Source organism: Antechinus flavipes, chromosome 5, assembly GCF_016432865.1.
Source record: "Antechinus flavipes isolate AdamAnt ecotype Samford, QLD, Australia chromosome 5, AdamAnt_v2, whole genome shotgun sequence".
Classification (NCBI taxonomy): Eukaryota; Metazoa; Chordata; class Mammalia; order Dasyuromorphia; family Dasyuridae; genus Antechinus; species Antechinus flavipes.
Window position 1 is genome coordinate 36,948,848 of NC_067402.1, and position 18,208 is coordinate 36,967,055.

Here is an 18,208-nt window from a genome sequence, read left to right on the forward strand (position 1 = left end):
GTTATTTTTCCTTTTTTGTCAGCCAATTTGATGGGGATGAAGTGGCACCTCACTTATTTTAATTTTCATTTCTTTGTTAGTGATAAGAGTATTTTTTAAATATCCCTTGAGGATTTGGATTTCTTCCTCTGAAAAATGTCCATTCATATCCTGTGACAATTTATCAACTGGGGTATGGCTCTTTTTCTTATCAATGAGTCACTTGTCAGAGTAAGTTGATGTAAAGATTCTCCTCCCCCCCCCCCCCCCGCCTGCAGTTTCTTGTTTTTCTTCTAATTGTAGCTACACTGGTTTTATCTGTAATATATAAACAAAATTATTTCCTAAAAATGTGTTTCTCTCTCATTTGTTCATAAATTCTTCCCTTATCTATAGATCTAACAAATAATATTTTTCACATTCCATTAATTTGCTTATGATATTCTTATGGCTAAATCATGTATCCAATTTGAGTTTATCTTGGTATGCAGTGTGAGAGGTTGTCCTATGCTTAGTTTCTGACAGACTACATCTAAATTTTCCCAAGTTTTGTTAAATAGTGAGTACCTGGTTCAATAGCTACCATTTTTGAGTATCAAACTTTAGGTTATTATGCCCCTTGTTTCCATATACCGTATAGTTAATCTGTTCCACTGATTAACCTCTTTATTTCTTACCCAGTATGATAATTACAGCTTTAAAGTACTATTTAAGATCTGGTGTTATTAGGCTCCTTTCTCATTTTTTTCTCTTTGATTCCCTTAATATTCTTGACTTTTTGGTAAGGTGAATTTTGTTATTTTTTTCTTGCTCTATAAAGTAATTCTTTAGTAGACTGATATGATACTAAATAAACTAATTTAGAGAGCAGTATCATTTTTAATTATAACAGCTTGGTCTACTCATGAGCAATTAATATTTCTCCAATTATTTAGATCTGTCATTATTTAAGAGTGTTTTGTAATTGTGTTTATATAGTTCTAATTTGTGTCTTGGCAAATAGGCTCTCAAATATTTATTATGTTCACAGTTATTTTAAATGGAACTTCTCTCTCTCTTCCTAAAGGATTTTGTTGATAATATATAGCAATGCTAATGATTTATGTAGGTTAATTTTATATCCTATAACTTTGTGGATGTTAAGTGTTTCAATTAATTTTTTAATTGACTCTTCAGGATTCTCTAAGTAAATTAGCATATCATCTATAAAAATTAATAGTTTTATATTTTGTACCACATTTTTTAATGGTCACTTTTTTAAATGGTTTTTTTTTTCTTCTTGCTTTACACAGAATTTTGTAGGTAAATAGCAAAGACAATAATAGAAATCTTTGCTCTACCCCTGATCTTATTGAAAAGGCTGCTAGCTTATTTTCAATACAAGTAACACTTGCTCTTAGTTTTAGAAAAGATACTACTTATCATTTTAAACAAGTTCTATTTATCCTGTCCTTTCTTATAGTATTCCACATTCCCCACACCCTATGAATGGGTGTTGTCTCTTGTTAAAATGTATTTACTCATATATTTTGGTTTTTTTATTTTGTTTTTTTATTACTGATATGATCAGTTAGGTTTCTAGTTTTCCTAAAATTGCACTTGACCTATAAACATGACATAAATTTGGCTTAGTCATACTGTAGTTCACTACGTTTTATTTAAAATTTTTGCATCAATATTCATTACAGAAATTGGCCTATAGTTTTCTTCTGTTTTCACTCTTGTCTAGGTATCAAGACCATACTTATGCCATAGAAGTAGTTCAGTAAGATCCCTTCTTTATTTTCTTAAAAAATTTCTATAGTATTAGAATTTAAACATTTGGTAGCTAGGTGTAAATCAAAATGATCCTGGGCATTTTTCCTTTGGAAGTTTGTCCATCTCCTTTGAACAACTTCTTTTCTAAAATAGGGCTATTAACATATTCTATTTCCTGTTTTGATGATTGAGGCAATTTATATTTTTGTAAATAAGATTTGTTGGCATACAGTTGTGCAATCGTTCCTAAAATTGCTTTTATTTTTCCTTCATTATTTGTGAATTAACCTTTTTTATTTTTGATACTGGTAATTTGGCTTTCTTCTTTTTTAGTCAAATTAGTCAGTATCTCCCCCCTCAAAAAAAAAAAAAAAACTCCTAGTTTTATTTATTAATTCAATCTTTTAATTATCAATTTCATTAATCTCTCCTTTGACTTTTAGTATTTCCACCTAAGTATTTAATTTGAAGTTTTTAATTTATTCATTTTCTAGTTATTTTAAGTATATACCCAATTCACTGATCTGCTCTCTTTTACTGATGAAGAAGTTTAGAGATAGAGATTTCCCCCTAAACACTGCTTTGGATGAGTCCCACAAATTTTGGTTTGATGTCTCACTGTTGCCTTATCTTTAATGAAACTAATTTCTGATTTGTTCTTTTACCCACTCATTACAGAGGATGAAGTTATTTAGTTTTCAATTAAACTTTAATCACTGGTTCAAAGGCCCTTTCCTTTATTGAATGTATTTTTTTTTAAATTTCATTATGGTCAGAAAAGGCTGAATTTAATATCTGTAGTTTTCTGCCTATGGTTGTAAGGTTTTATGCCTGTATAGGATCAATTTTGGTGAAAGGGATATGCACAGCTGAGAAAAGATATATTTCTTCTCATTCATTATTCTCCCAGTCTACCACATCTAACTTTTCTAAAAATTCTATTCATTTCTTCAACTTCTTATTTATCTTCTGCCTAGATTTATTTAGGTCTGATGGGGTAAAATGAGGTTGCCTTTCTTTAAGAATTTAGATGATATACCATTTGATTTATATATGTTCACCACTGATATTAACTCATTGTATGATACCTTTTAGGAAAATTAGTTTCCCCATTTCTCTCAATTACATCTATTTTTCCTTTTGCTTTTTCTAAAATCATTATTGCTATCCCTGCCTTTTTCACTTCAGCTGAAACATAATGGACTCTGCTGCAATCTCTTATTTTAATTCTTATGTCTGTTTCAAATGTGTTTCTTGTGAACACCACACTGTTTAATTCTAATTTCTCATCTATTCTACTATCCTCTTCCATTTGATAGATGGATTCACCCCAGTCACATTCAATCCATGCTGTGTATTTCATTCCATTGTTTCCTTCTTTTTTTCCCATTCCCTTTTTCAGAATCTGTTTTGTTTAACTTTTCTTTTCTCTTATTCCACATCCTTCCTCTTTCTCCTTAAATCTTTTCCCTCTTACTTCCCAGTTGGAAAACATTAATTTCTGTACTCAACTCTATGTATTTGTTTATATACACACATATACACATGTATTTTCTTTTTTCCTTTAACCAATTCAGATGACAGTAAGGTTTAAGTGGGGCCCTACTACCTGTCACCTCCATTGCGTAAATTATTCCTTAAACATTTATTTAAATAAAATAAATTTCCCCATTATTCCTCTCTTTTCTCTGCTTTTCCAATAAATTCACTATCCTTCTATTGATATTATCCAATTGATATTGATAATATCCAATTGATATTATCCAAACAATAGAATCATGCTCAGGCCCTCTAATTAGGCTTCTATGACTACTGCTAAGATAAAGTTCTAAGGAGTGACATGTATCATCTCCCCATATAAGAATGTAAATAGTTTAACCCTGTGCAGTCACTTATATTTATCCTTTTATGCTTGAATCCTGTGTCTATCAAATTTTCTACTTAACCATAGGTTTTTTCATCAATAATTCCTAAATGTCCTTTATCATTAAAAGTCCATTTTTTTTCTCTATAGGAATACATTCAGTTCTGCTGGGTAAATTATTCTTGATTGTGAGCCTAAATCATTTGCCTTTTGGAATATTATATTCCAAGCTCTCCATTCCTTTTAATGTGGTGGCCACTAAATGTTGTATTATCATGACGATGACAGCAGTATTTGAACTTTTTCTTTCTGGATGTTTGCAGTTTTTTTTTTTTTTAATTGATTTGGGAATTCTTGAATTTGACTATAATATTCTGGTAATATTCATTTTGAGGTTTAAGATGATGACCAATGTTTTCTTCCAATTTTTTTCTTAGCCTTTTGGATCTAAAAGATTTGGGCAGTTTTATGATTTCTTGAAATATCAAATCTAAACTCTTCTTTTCCTCATAGTTTTCAGGTACTTCAATGATTCTTAAGTTATTTCTTCTCTGCTATCTAAGTCAAGCTTTTCCTATAAGATAGTCCACAAATTTCTTTTATTTTTTCATTGTTTTGACTTTGTTTTTAGTATTTCTTAATGCCTTGTAAAGTCATTAGTTTCGCTTGTCAATTATAATTTTCAAGGACTGATTTTCTTCAGTAAGATTTTATCTCTTTTACCAAACTATGTAACTCTTTTTCATATCTTTCTTCCACAGCTCTTATTTGATTTTAAATTAAAAAAAAAAAAAACTTTCTTTCAGTGGTATACAAATTCTTTTGGGATTGTGTCCAATCTGCATTCTTCTTTGAGGATTTGCTTGTGGTGTTTTCAAGTCGTTCTCTTTTATAACTGTGTCCTGCGCCTCCCTAACACCACAATAATTCTTTGGACTTTTTTGTTAGCCCCAAATTCTACATGACCTAGGGGGTTGAGGAGACAGGCAATGTCTAGTCCAAGCTTTTGTCCTTTTATGTCCTTTTGCTGCTTTCATAGATGAATCTGGAGACCTACAAGTTTCTAGTGCTCCCAAATCAAGGTGATCTGAAAAGACGTCCATTTACTACCTTCCTCACCTGAGCTCTCCAGGATCAGTGACTGAACTGCACTCATCCTCTGAGCTGGAACTCCTGCCCTGTTTACTCCACTGCAGACTCTGACCTTGGGCTAACGTGTAGAGTCACATCCTTAAGAGTCAAGTCAAGACTCAAGAGATACGCAGCTACATCTGAGGAATTGATTCTCTGGTCAGTGCACAGTTAGGGTAAGCCCACACTTCAAATACTCTTCCCCACACTGTGATTTAGAATTGGGCAATGGGCCAAAGCTGCCAGACCTAGTCCTGCACTCTGTCTTAATTCAAGGATCCCCTGAATTCTCCTTCTGTCCCAAGCTATTCTCCACTGCAGTTCTATCTCATCCTTTTTCTGTTCCTGCACATAACAATGTTTCCTACCATACCCACTGACCCTCTTCCCCTCAGAGCCTCTCTGGTATCTTGCTGAGCCACTTTGGGTTGAGGGAAAAAAAAGACTCACTATGACTTTTTTCTTAGATTTCCCAATCAAATTGAATTCAATTTGGTGCATTTTCTAGACTGCAGTGGAGGAGGTATAATGCATGAGCAAAGCAAAAATGCTTCTTTTCACTCTGCCTTCTTACCTCTGCCTTTACACACTAAACTTTTGGGAAAAAAACAAAAAAACTTTTTTCACTTAATCATAAATGCTGATTTCAATCAAAATCTATTATACTTCTTACAATGAATATTCAGAAGAATGACATGCGGTTCAAGAATATTATGTTTTTGCTAGGCTATATATCATCTAACAACAGATGTTTTACTGTATTATATAATAAAAATGAAGATTGAAAAATACTGCTCCATTAAATATAATACAATGTATAAAATCATATAAGATGCAGTTTAATTTTGATCAAAGTTATCAAGTCTATAAAAGCAAAATTTTCTTGAAAGGAATTATAAGAAAACTAATACCTAAGGAAACATTATTTTTAAAATTCTCTATCCAACAAACAATCTCTAAATAGGAAGAAAGAGTCTGAAAGCATAAAAATTATACCTGTATTATTGGCTGAGTGATAAAAGGATGGAGGTAAGGCATCAGCTTGCAGTAGACATCAGCAATGTTCAAATGATGAGCTACCACTGTTATAAATCCCACTGCCCCATAGCGTATCCAAAGATTGGGATGGCACAGAAAAGGTGCTAAAAGAAAAGAAGAATGAAAATAGTCTTGGAAGAAGTTTGAACACAGAAATGCCAACTTTGACATGGCACAATTCATTAGGATTCATTAAGACCCTTATACATACTATTTTATTTATAATATTAAAATTTAGAACTATTTTACATATAAGATATATTGGTATACATACAAAAGGTCTCAATGGTAAGTTTTCAGTAGTTCAGGGTCACTCTTGTCATGCCACGAGTAGAAGAGTAAGCATTTTCTCATTCTCTAAGCCACTTAAAATCAAAAGAGCAATTTCACCATCTGTTTATTTAACTCATTCTTTTTTAATGGGCTTTAGTACATCAAGTTTATAGTACAGTAAACCCCAGATTGATGGATGTTGTCAAACAAATCAAAATGAAAAAGTGGTCATATAGTGCTTGTCCTTCAGGAATTTAAAATCTACTCTTAGAATAAATTCACCCAAGAAATCTTATGTCTCTACGATGTGCAAGGTACCATGCCAGATAATTATGACATGGATGAAGTAAAACACCTTATTGTACTTGATCTTTCTCCCAATGAGTTTACAATTTAACAGGGGAACAGATACAATTAATACCAAAAAAATGAAATATCAAAATCAAGCAAGAAAAATACACAGAATTAATTAAGAGAAAGTATAAGTTTCCCCAAACTCAACAACATATAGTAATGTAAAATCTAAAAGAGTAAATCTTATTAATTTGGACTAATTGGAGAGAAGTGATGGGGTCTTAGAGATGGAAGTGACCTTACAAGTCATTTCCTTCAATTTCTCCAATTTACAGATAAGGAAACTGGGGCCTAGAAAGACTAAATGATTTGTCCATTATGGTAGTAACAAATAGTAGTGAAGTGATTTAGATCTAAGTTTTCTAAATCCAAATCCAATGTTCTATCAAACTGTTAAGGTACACATGTAAAGGCTCGCCTTCTCTGAATATTACAAAGATGCTGGCATAAAAAGTGCCTTTAGGATATTCCTTTTTTCTAAAAATACAATTTTATTCTCATATGTATCCAGAGGAAACCCTTATCACTTGTTACTTAGGGCTAAGGTAAAAAAAAATAAAATCAGGGCTAAGGACAATCCTCTGAATAGAAAATCCGCAAATATCTTAGCAATTCAGGCTTTAGGCAACAGCAACAAATAGCAGGCAAGGGAGGGTTGAGATGGTATGGAAGCTGCTAAATCCATAATGAACCAGAAACCATAAACACTCAGAATCATAAAATTTGAAATCAAGAAATCCAAATCCTAAAACTCAGTCTTTCATCCTAACTCCAAGAGGCCAAATCTCTGCTGCATGTTGTGTAACTTGGTAATCCTAACATTTTATAAAAGTCTGTTCTCCTAAAATAGTTTAAATATGATATATCTGAGACCATCGGTTTATGTATGAGTTTCTGAAACAAGTGACATCCATAGCTCCTTCTTTCCTCTCCTCAATCACTACCATGGGTGAACACTCATTCTCAAAGTCTGATAAATGTGGGCTATTAATTTTCCTTGACAAAACAGTGAAGAGCAATTCAGTGTTTTGCTACAAAGACAATGTTTCCAATTTATTATTTTTTTTCCACTCAGCATAAACCCAGTTGGAACTCCTCTATGGCCTGCCATCTGAAAACAGTGATCAGGACTAAAAATGTTCCAGATGCTTTTAAGTTTGACATATTTATGAAATTTACTAAAGTAATGCTAATTCTATCACTGTTTTAAATGAATTTTAAAAGCTGGAAATAATTGGATCACTGTCTTATGAGCCATAAAATCAACTCATTTAATTATTTGAAAAAATAAGTCCCAGAACTTCAATTTTAAAAACTTCCAAGTACTGTAAATTAAAGAGGTAGCTCAAAAGCAGACTGTCACAACATATATAAACAACATTAAAGTAAGCTGGATCTACTTACAATTCAAAGCACATGAGATTTAATTTGTGAAACAAACAAAATGACTAAGAATTGGGCCTCTGCTATGGTGGGAGAAACAAAACTGTCCCATAGGACAACTTACAACTGTAGCTGATTCTAATCCTTCACGATGCCAAGGAATTTCTACAGTTCTCCAGCAGGTATCCTTCACGTCTACATAAAGGGATAGTGAGCAGTCAGGTACTTACCAATGTCACAAGCAAATTCATAGATATGAGGTTTTTGCAACAGTCCTAACTGGCACATGCAAGTAAGGGCATTGAGAGCCTTAAAAATGACAAATTCTTCAGCATCACTAAGGCCTTGCTGTAATAGAGGCTTTAGGATAGAAGAGCTCTGCCAACCAACATAAGCAGCAACACCTGAAAAACAAGATCAATGTCAGATGAGAATGCAGCTCTCAGAAAAGAATCCTATTTCACCCCATTAAAAAAAAAAGGAAATTAAAAATGTCAATCATTGTCCAATGATAACAGATGAAAAAAGCTACTTTAATAAATGATTCTATGTCTTCCTGCTACAACTAGGAAATCAATACAAAAGTCGATTACCAAGAGCTGGAGGCAAAAGAATTCAAACACCAAATATGTATTAACTTATTGTTCAAAATTCAAGTTGTTCTCAAACATTTGCTATAAAAACCTGAATTCCTTTGATGGGAAATGGGAATTTGGTGTGGCTGACTAAGGAAAACAAAGCCTAAGAATGTCTACTAGGACTACTTAGAGGGAAAGAACAAGTATGACAGGAGAAAAAATGAAAAGTATTCTGTAGGCAGGAAATGAGTACGGATGTGAGAAGAAGCTTCCATGAAATACAGGGATCACTGCGGTAATTTGGAGGGAAGATTGCTAATTATCTCACTAATGGGCAGTCAGACCAGAAGCGGACTCCGCAATGCAGCCTGGCAGCCAGGGAGGATCTGTTTCTCAACTCGGGTACATGAAGCATCTCCACCAGGCAGCATTATTGGAGGCCCGCCTGTGCACACTACTCGCTAAGCAAATACTGAGGACACAAGTACGGAGAGCACAATCACGCAGCCCTTGTTTAACAGCAGAGCCACCAAATGTCTACACAAACACAGACAGAAGAGGGATATAGCCTGAGACCAAACAGCCTCATGAAGGCCAGCTGAGGCCATCCCTTAGCCTGCTTCCCACTCTTAACAAGCTACCGGGGGAGGCTCCCCAGGGTCGCTCTACCAATCTGTGTCCTACAAAAGACCTGAACGCAGCTCTTCTGGCTCTGGGGCTTGCTCTCTCTCCACCCCAGCATGCTGCCAACTCACAAGAGAGAATAAATTCAAGTGAAAGAAAATTAGGTCAACCCAAGGTCCGGGAGGTCAGGAGAGGTGAGCCACATATGGAAGGAAGGGCAGGGGAGCAGGGTGCCACAGAGCCAAGGAAAGCTCAAGCCACAGACATGGGGAATGGCCAAGGAAAGGCACAGGGACAGGAAACGGAGAGCCAAGGGGGAGAAAAGAAGAGCCGCCTGGCTGGAGAGACTGAGGGAGCAATCTGTGCCTGCTACCAGACAGGAAGGACCCAGGGTAAAAAGGCAGGAGTTTGTGCATCTTGGCAGGAGCCATACTGAAGGGACAAAGACTACAAAATTCTCGTGACATCTCCAAGGCTTCAATGTCTGGGACTTAAATTCTATGCAGGCTGGGTCTCAGTTTCTTTATCCATAAAGTGGGGAACATGACCAGAATACCACCTGACCCATACAGTTGCTGAAGATAAATGAATGTCTATAACTTACTTTGAAAAACTGTAGTGTGCAATGTAAATGTCAACAATTATTATTTCTTTACTCTATACTTCATTGTAAGTGTCAAAGAAATTTTAACATCATTTATTTCCCTGGGCTATCAGGAGCCAAAATTGGAAAATTAACAGTTTTCCATGACCTTACAGTAATGTTTGTAATCCAGCCCACCTTTGAAAGGCATAAAAATTGTTTTTTAACTTTTCAGTTTTCTAAGCATAAGCTATGATTGCAGAAAATGTAATACAAGGAAATAATGCTAATACAGCATTTATATGGTGCTTCTAACCACACTAAATACTTTACAGATAATAATTATCTCATTTGATCCTCACAACAACCTTAGGAGGTAGAGGTTACTACTTTGCCATTTTACAAATGAGACAACAAAGGTAAATAAAGGCAAAGTGACTTGCCCAGGATCATACAAAAAAGTGTCAGGTCACATTTGAACCCAGCTCTCTGTGGCTCCAGGCCTGGTTGGTAATCCCTGTACTACAGCACCTTTTGAGTTGTCATCCCACTCACTTGCCCCTCCCTCCCAGCATCTTGTGTATTCATTCCATCTAAAATCTAGGACACTGGCACTTTCTTTTACAATTGAAATGCATATGTTATGCACTGAGCTAAAAGGGAGAGTAAATCAAAGCCCATTAACAGTGCCCTGAAATATAAAATCACAAAATAATGTCAATGAATCCTACAAGAGAAGAATAAGGGAACATCCACTTTCTCTGGAGAGGAGGGTTACAGCCCCTAAGCCATTGCACTGCACAAACCTTTGTGCACACAAAACTCTCCAATTTCCCATTTCCACAAGCATATCAGGCAACATGGATGGAGGAGCAGATTAAGCGTCCTGAGAGGGGAGAGGAAGCTGGCTTTGACCCTTGCTGATCACCTTTCAGACCCACACTCATAAGATAGTCACCTCCAGAGCATGGTCAACTACTTTACGGGGAGTGTCTCCTCACAAGGAGATCATAAGTCTGTTCTTCCCCTCAAAAGAGAAAATGCAAAAAGAGCTTCCATTTTCTTTCCAAGTACTGTGCACTGTGCACAGTATGATTCCAGCATGAACTTATTCATGAATCTCAAATTCCAAATCATCTGGCCAATCAGATCCAACCAGAAGGTGAAAAGTGAGCAGAAAGTCAGCAAGAAGTCAAGAAATGTTAACTCCTTCATTTTTACTCTGAGGACAATGTTTCATGCTGTAAACCTGGGCAAATTCTTCAATTTCCCTTCTATCCAACAAAAGTGAGAATGGCTTAACAGAATTCCACGTAACAAGTACATATTAAACTCTAATAAATGCCAGGCACTGTCCTAGGTGCTGAGGACACTGACACAGGAGTGAGAGTCCCTATCCCTAGGATTAACATTCTATCAGGGAATACACATGAGCACAGACTAGCAAACACAAAGTCTTCTGGGGAAAATGGAGCATTAAAAATGGGGAGTACAAACATTCAAAGAGAAAAGAGGAGATCATACAATTCTCGTAGCTATGGGCAGATATATTCTTAAACAAACAAAACACAGATTTGTAGAAGACAAAAGCAATCATTTTGACCACATAAAATTGAAAAGCTTCTGACCAAACAAAACTAATGCTTCCATGGTAAAGGAAATTATTAATGGAAAGGAGTGAAAAGGAATATCCTTTGCATCAAATTTCTCAGACAAAAGTATACTTTCCAAGTTACCTAAACAACTAAATAAATATGTAAAACTGAAAATTATTTTCCAACAGGCAAGAGGAAAAAAAACTGTTTTCAAAAGAATTCAAACTTTAATCACATGAAAATATGTTAGAAATTACTAAAAATAGGAGAAAAACAAGTCCTGAGATCTCACCTCACATTCAGAAAAATGGCAGAGATGATGAAACATAGGAATGTCAGTGTTGGGGGAGAGGAACAGGGCTGCAAAGACAAGCACAAGAAGGCAATGCTGGTGAAGCTTTGAATCAGTACCACCATTTTGGAAAGCAATTTAAAATTATACAAATAGCAATTAAAATGTCCATATTCTTTGAACAGAGATTCCACTACAATAATACTCATAGACAATAAAATATTTCTAGCAGTACTTTGGGAGGTAGCAAAGAATAGGAAAATAAAGCAAATGTCCTTTGCCTAAAAATGGCTAAGCTAAATGTGGTATGTATTGTATCAGTGCACTGCAGGAAATGATGAATATAATACAGAGAAACACAAAAAAATGGACATGATCTGATTTGAAGTGCAGTTAAACAGAGCCATGAAATCAACATACACACCAGACATAAATGGGAAGTTACTACCATAAAATAATCAAAATAAGGATCCTGGAAGAAGGTGGAGCAAATGGGATAAGCTGAAGGGAATGATAAGAACCTACTGTGGTTAAGGAACTGCAAAATCTGGATCACTAACTGTACAAGGAGAACATGAGGGAAAATTCAAAGATGGTTCCAAGTCTGCAAACCTGAATGAGAAGGAGCCTTATGGAAGAGGGAGTGTCTTTCCTCAATAATGAAAAATAACTGCTAGGTCCCCAAGGGCTGCTCCAGTTGCCTAATCTGACTAAAGGATAACAGCCCCAGATTGTTTCCCACTCGTTAAGGTAGAGCAGACACCTGAAGGAAAAGACCACCAAGATTATTTCTTTCTGGTCCAGGAAGCAACACTAACCAGCTGTGTGACCAATGTGTGGCCCATTTCTGGTCGTCGTTTTCCTTGAGAAGGCCTGAGGCTAGATGACCTTCCTTTACAATTGTCCAAGTCTATATTTCAATCCTGAGCTCCAGAAATGCAGGGACCTCCTGGTGTGAGAAGAGAAGTGAATGCAGGCAAGCCACACAAGGGTCCAAAATTAGAGGCCCATGAGGACCTCTGGCTAAATCCCATTTTGGGTGCTTTGTGAACCCCTGCCCAGCTCCTGCATTCCCTGAAGCCTCATACAAATGGCTAATGTCATTTGGCAGTTCCACAATCCACTTGTTTCAATGAACAGGAGATGGACAAGGGGGCCCAGGAGAGAAGCAGAGGACCAGCCCATGTTCATGAGCACACCATGGTGGGCAGGGGAGAGGCCTGAGGACAAAGGCAGAAAGAAACTAAAGAATCCAGACTTCCTTCTACCTAGTTATAATCTCCAATTCCAAGCAATCCACAGGTTTGTGTGTGTGTGTGTGTGTGTGTGTGTGTGTGTGTGTGTATAGGGTGTGTGTGTATATATGTATATAAATTGCATTCATAGTGCAATCCCTATGTGTACACATATACCACCTGTGTGTGCATGTGTGTGTATACACACACATACATGTAAATATATACACACACACATATAAAAGCAACACATACATAATACACATAAACTCTCATTTAATCCAAATCCGTTAATCTTGATTATCAAAATCAATATTGTTTGAGAAAGTTTTTCATCAATGTTTTTTCATAGTATAGAGGTAACCTTGGGTTCTCAGAGCACCAAAGATGTAGAGCTAGAAAACATCTTAAAGGTCATCCACCCATCGCATTCATGGTATTTTAAACAAGGATCCTGCATTTCTCTCACCTCTATTTCTGCATATTTCCTCTCTTCCTATCCAGTAATTGTCCCTTAATATTGAAGGGTAAAAAAGAGAAAAAACCCTGTTCCATTAAAACCAACACAAGCTACATTTGACATATGTAATATTCCACACTCTTAGAACCTTGCCTTGGCAGATGAGAAGGAAATACATTTGCTTCATCCATTGGTTCTTAACTCTTCCCCAAAGTCAGCCTTGTTATTACAATCACAGAGCCTTTTTGTTGTTATAATTTACAAATGAGGAAACCAAAGCCTTCTCAAAGGCTATAAATTCCAGGAAAGCCCAAGGGTTACACAGGTCCTATTAAGTTGGAAAGACCCTGAGCTAAGGATCAGTCACATCTTTCATCTGAGGATCTCTGGCTAACTTAAGAATGGCTGATCACAAAAAAGCTGGCAACAGAGAATGATGACTCCAGGATGAAGCAATTCACCATGGCCACCTAATAAAACCCTGCAAGAAATCACAGATCTTTCAAAGTATTTCCCACATAAAACCAGTTTTAAATCATTCGTCCCTTACAATCCCTCAGTAAATCTTTGGCTGCCTAGATGACTTCATCCTGCTTACTAGCACCTCACCAGGTGAGGAAAAAGAAAGAAATCAGTTCTGGATAGTGAATTTTTGCTAGTCATCAGCATCTTTATTGAAAATTTTAATAGGAAGAAGATTAAACTGCTGGTTAGAATGAGGTTCTGGACAATCCATGATTTTTTATTATTCACACTCCTCTTTTCCTCCTCATTAATAACCAGATTCCTCTCTGTTCGTCAACAGTCTGCATCTAGTATCCTCTCAGCCCCTATCTGTATTAACTCTCAGTATAACTGATAATACGCATCGATAACAAAACCAAAAGAAATCAAATTACTAACTCAACAGATGCAGAAAAAGCTTCTGACAAAATACAACATCCATACTAATTAAAAACACTAGAGAGCATAGGAATAAATGGAGTCTTTGTTTAAATAAGTATTATCTATTGAAAACCATCAGCAAGCATTATCTGTAATGAGGTAAAATAGAAACTTCCCCAATAAGATCAGCTAATTATACTGCGATACTGTACAATGATCAACTATGAATGACTTAGCTATTCTTAATACAATGCTCCAAGTTGCAAGCTAAGGACTCATAATGAAAAATGTTATTCACCTCCAGAAAAAGAACTGATGGAGTCAAATGCAGATCAAAACATAGTATTTTTTTGGTAGGGTTTTATTTGTCTATGTTATCTTTCGCAACATTAGTATGGAAATGTCTTGCATGGTTGCATAAGTATAATCTATATCAATTTGCTTACTCTTTCAAGGAGAAGGGTAGGAAGATAAGGAAGGAAAAAATCTAGAAATCAAAATTTTAAAATGTTAAAAATTATTTTTACATGTAATTGGAAAAAAATAAAATATTATTTTAAAAAAGGAATGGCTACAGATGTATGTTCCTAAGGAGCCCAGAGGGAAATCAAGGCCAAAGAAGACTGATCTAGCAGAAATAATCACACACAACCACAGCTGGGAGGTAGAAGGACAAAGAATGCACTTCCTGACTTCTCAAATAACTGGGTGTGCAGAGAAATCTGACAATTGCCCTTCTGGAATGCTGACACAGGTTAATCCAGACCTCACCACTCAGATAAAAAAGGGGCTTGTGTTCTTTTCAATCGTTACGGACAAAGACTGAGATGGCCACTCATCACTTCATTGTGAGCTATTATTTAGTACTGACAATAAAAATGGTTTTCCTGGAACTTAACAAAGCCATGGCTACAGTGAGGAAGAAAAATTATAGCTTACTAAGTCACATGGCTAAAGATGGAGCGAGGTAAGCACAGGGGAAAACAGGAGATCACACAGTAAAGGGACTGGTCCTGCCTCGCCCCAGAGGCAGAGCTGGAAACAACGGGGGGAAGTGGAGAGAAAATGAGACTTAATAATCAGGGGTTCCCAAAAGTAGAATGGCAAGTCAAAGTGTCCCCCTCCAGCCTGAGTTGTCCAGCATTAGGGGGAACAGTTCAAGAGTCCTGAGTACATCATGTGTCCTGGGCCCCTCTGGCAGAGCCGCAAGAGGCCTCTTAAAATCAAGTTCTCAAACACAAAATAAAGTGTACGGGATTGCAAAGGAAACCAAGGCCCCAGAGAAGGAAGCTCTCAAAGTCTCCTAGGTCCCTTTCCAATTCTGACAATGTACACAGGAGCACTCGGACCTCTGATTCCACAACTGAACACAGACACAAAGGTAGGAGATGCCTGATCAGCATTACCCCATGAGAGGGGAGCCAGAACTCTGATCCAGCCTGAAATCGTGGCCCTGCCACTTTGGGCAAGCAAGTTAAGATCTCAGTCTCAATTTCTTCATCTCCAAAAGGACAGCCCAGGCCTTCCAAGGCCTCTTTTAGCTCTAAAATGGTAATCCTGTAACATGGCAGATTAGATTACATTTTAAAGATGTATTAGAAAAGCAAAGTCAAAAACATACCAACAATGCTGTCAAAAAAAGCTCCACGGAGATGCCAATCATTTTTATCATTTAGGAAAGTGATCATGTGAGACAATAAGACATCATTGGCCTTCTGACGTCCAAAAAACACGCATAAGCGTGTGATTCCATTTTCCATTAGGGTTTGCTTCACGATATTTTCTGGGTCGCTCAGTAAGGTAACAACTTTCTGCTGGACCATTTCGTGTAATGCTTGGAGCTCTGCAAAGAGATTAAAAAGGAATCGGTATTTGTAGGATCACAAAAAGCTTTCCTCCTTCTACCTCACAAGAATAAATTAAACTACAGCACTGCTGGCAGCTGGCTCCCCAACTAATCTTAGATTTTGTTTCTCAGAATCCCATGCTCTGAGCTGGCAGAAATATGACACATGAAAAAATATCCCAATTAACAAATATTGCAAATATAATCATTATCCTTTCAACTGATAAAAAAATCCATGTACAAGAAGCAAGGAACAAAGAAAATATAGGTAGGGATATTTCTGTAAGTTAATTCAATCAGGAAATTAAGGCTTAATTTGGGGAATAATTTGATGTTCGAGGTCAAAAAAAAAAAAAAAAAAAAAAAAAACAAAAAACAACCAAACAATACACCCTAGTTCCAGTATGAGTTGATTTAAACAACATTTCAAAAGCGACAGAGACCCCAGAAGAGACTAAGGCAGCCACAGGGATAGAGTCCTTGCCTTTTTCTTATGCCTTCGGTCTGAGGAGGAGAGGGTCTGATATTCCACAATCTCTCAGAGGAGCTGAGCAAGGTTGCCTGCAGGAGGCAGACTAGATTGGTGGCTAGGCCTGCTTGGCCTTTCATGGGTTCAGGCCCAGTGTTGTTTGAATCAACTCATACTGGAACTAGGGTGTGTTTTTTTTTTTTATCTCAAACATCAAATTATTCCACCACCCACCACTCGCCTCGCCATGCACTCCAACCTCCAAAGGGGGGGGTCCCTATCTCATTCCTCACAAATGCCGATCAAAACCTTCTCACTGATGACTCAGGCCAGTTCCAATGATCTTGTGATGGAGAGAGCCATCTACACACTCAGAGAAAGGACTACGGGAACTGTGGGAACAATAGCAATTTCACCTTTTTGTGGCTGGCTGCTTGCATCTTATTTTGTCTTATTTTTTTCCTTTTTGATTTGATTTTTCTTGTGCAGCAAGATAATTGTATAAATATGTATACATATATTGGATTTAACATCTATTTTTTACCATGTTTAACATATATTTGATTACTTGCCATCTAAGGGAGGAAGTGGGGGAAAAGGGGGAGGGGAGGAGGGGAGGAATTGAAACACAAGATTTTGCAAGGGTAAATGTTGAAAAATTATCCATGCATATGTTTTGAAGATAAAAAGCTTAGAAATATGTAGATAAATAGACAGATAAATAAATAAGTGGATGGATGAATGAGTAAATGAATGAATGTATAAATGACCAACCTTTTTTCTCCTCCTCATGAGCCAGATACCTCTCTGCTTCTTTCTCTCTCAGCTAAGGTTCTGGTCATTCAAATGACATTTAAGGTGCCCATTCTCTTCTCCCATTCCTGGACATCATCTCCTCCTCCTTCTCCCTTTCATTCAGTCTCTGATCCTTCTCCCGGCCAAGGCAAACCCTTCTATGTGTTCAATCAATCCCATTCTCTCCCAACTTCTCCAGCAGATTGCACCTTCAATCACCCCAAATCTTGCTATTATAATCTTCAACTTTTCTCTACTTACTAATTCCTCCCCAACTGCCCTAAAATGTGCCTAAGTCTTCCCTATTCTTAAGAAATCTTCACTAGATCATTCTGTCTTCTCAAGCTATCATTCCATATGGTTCTTCAATTTTCAGTCACTCCAAGAAAAACCTCCCTAGGCTTGCCTCCACTTCCTCCTCTTTCACTAGCTCAACTCTTTGCATCCAAGATTCTGACCATATCACTCATCAAGAATTTCTTCATTGTCAAATCTAGTGGTCTTTTACAAATCTGATGCAGTTTGATCTGTAAACCACATTTGACACTGATGATTAATCACACTCTTCTCCTAGATACTCTCTGCTCTCCAGATTTGTCCCTCTAATCTTTCTTGATTCCTGACCTTTCCATGACCAGCTTAGCCTCCATTCATGCCTTATAACACTGGGCATTCCCTAAAATTCTGTCCTATATCCTCTTCTCTCTCTACATTCTTTCTCCGTGACCTCACTGGCTCTCATCGACTTAATAATCACCCTTATATAAATAGTTCATAGATTTATACATCCATCCAATTTTTCTCTTGAACTCTAGAGCTGCATCACTACCTGTCTACTGACATTTCACACTGGATGTCCCAGAGACCTCTCCAAGCAACATGCTTAAAACAAACTCATCACCTTTCTATCCAAACCTTTCCCACTTCTGAATTCGTTACAGTCTCCCTGATAAGCAGTTTCAGCATCAACCTCAGCTCTCCAATTCTCAAACCCTCTCCATCTATCATAACAACTGCCAGATCTTGCCATTCCTACCTCCAAGACATCTCCTACATCTGATCCCAT

General features: G+C 36.7%; 1 protein-coding gene across 2 annotated transcripts in view; it reads right to left on the reverse strand.

Moving 5' to 3' along the window:
- PIK3R4 (phosphoinositide-3-kinase regulatory subunit 4) overlaps positions 1 to 18,208 on the reverse strand; it is a 66,093-nt gene that overhangs the window by 35,942 nt on the left and 11,943 nt on the right. For both annotated transcript variants that reach the window (XM_051962716.1, XM_051962714.1), the window contains exons 7-9: positions 15,654 to 15,875; positions 8,011 to 8,184; positions 5,729 to 5,874 (exon numbers count right to left, since the gene is read on the reverse strand). In XM_051962716.1, the coding sequence (XP_051818676.1) occupies positions 5,729 to 5,874; positions 8,011 to 8,184; positions 15,654 to 15,875 (542 nt within the window). The remainder of the gene's footprint in view (positions 1 to 5,728; positions 5,875 to 8,010; positions 8,185 to 15,653; positions 15,876 to 18,208) is intronic.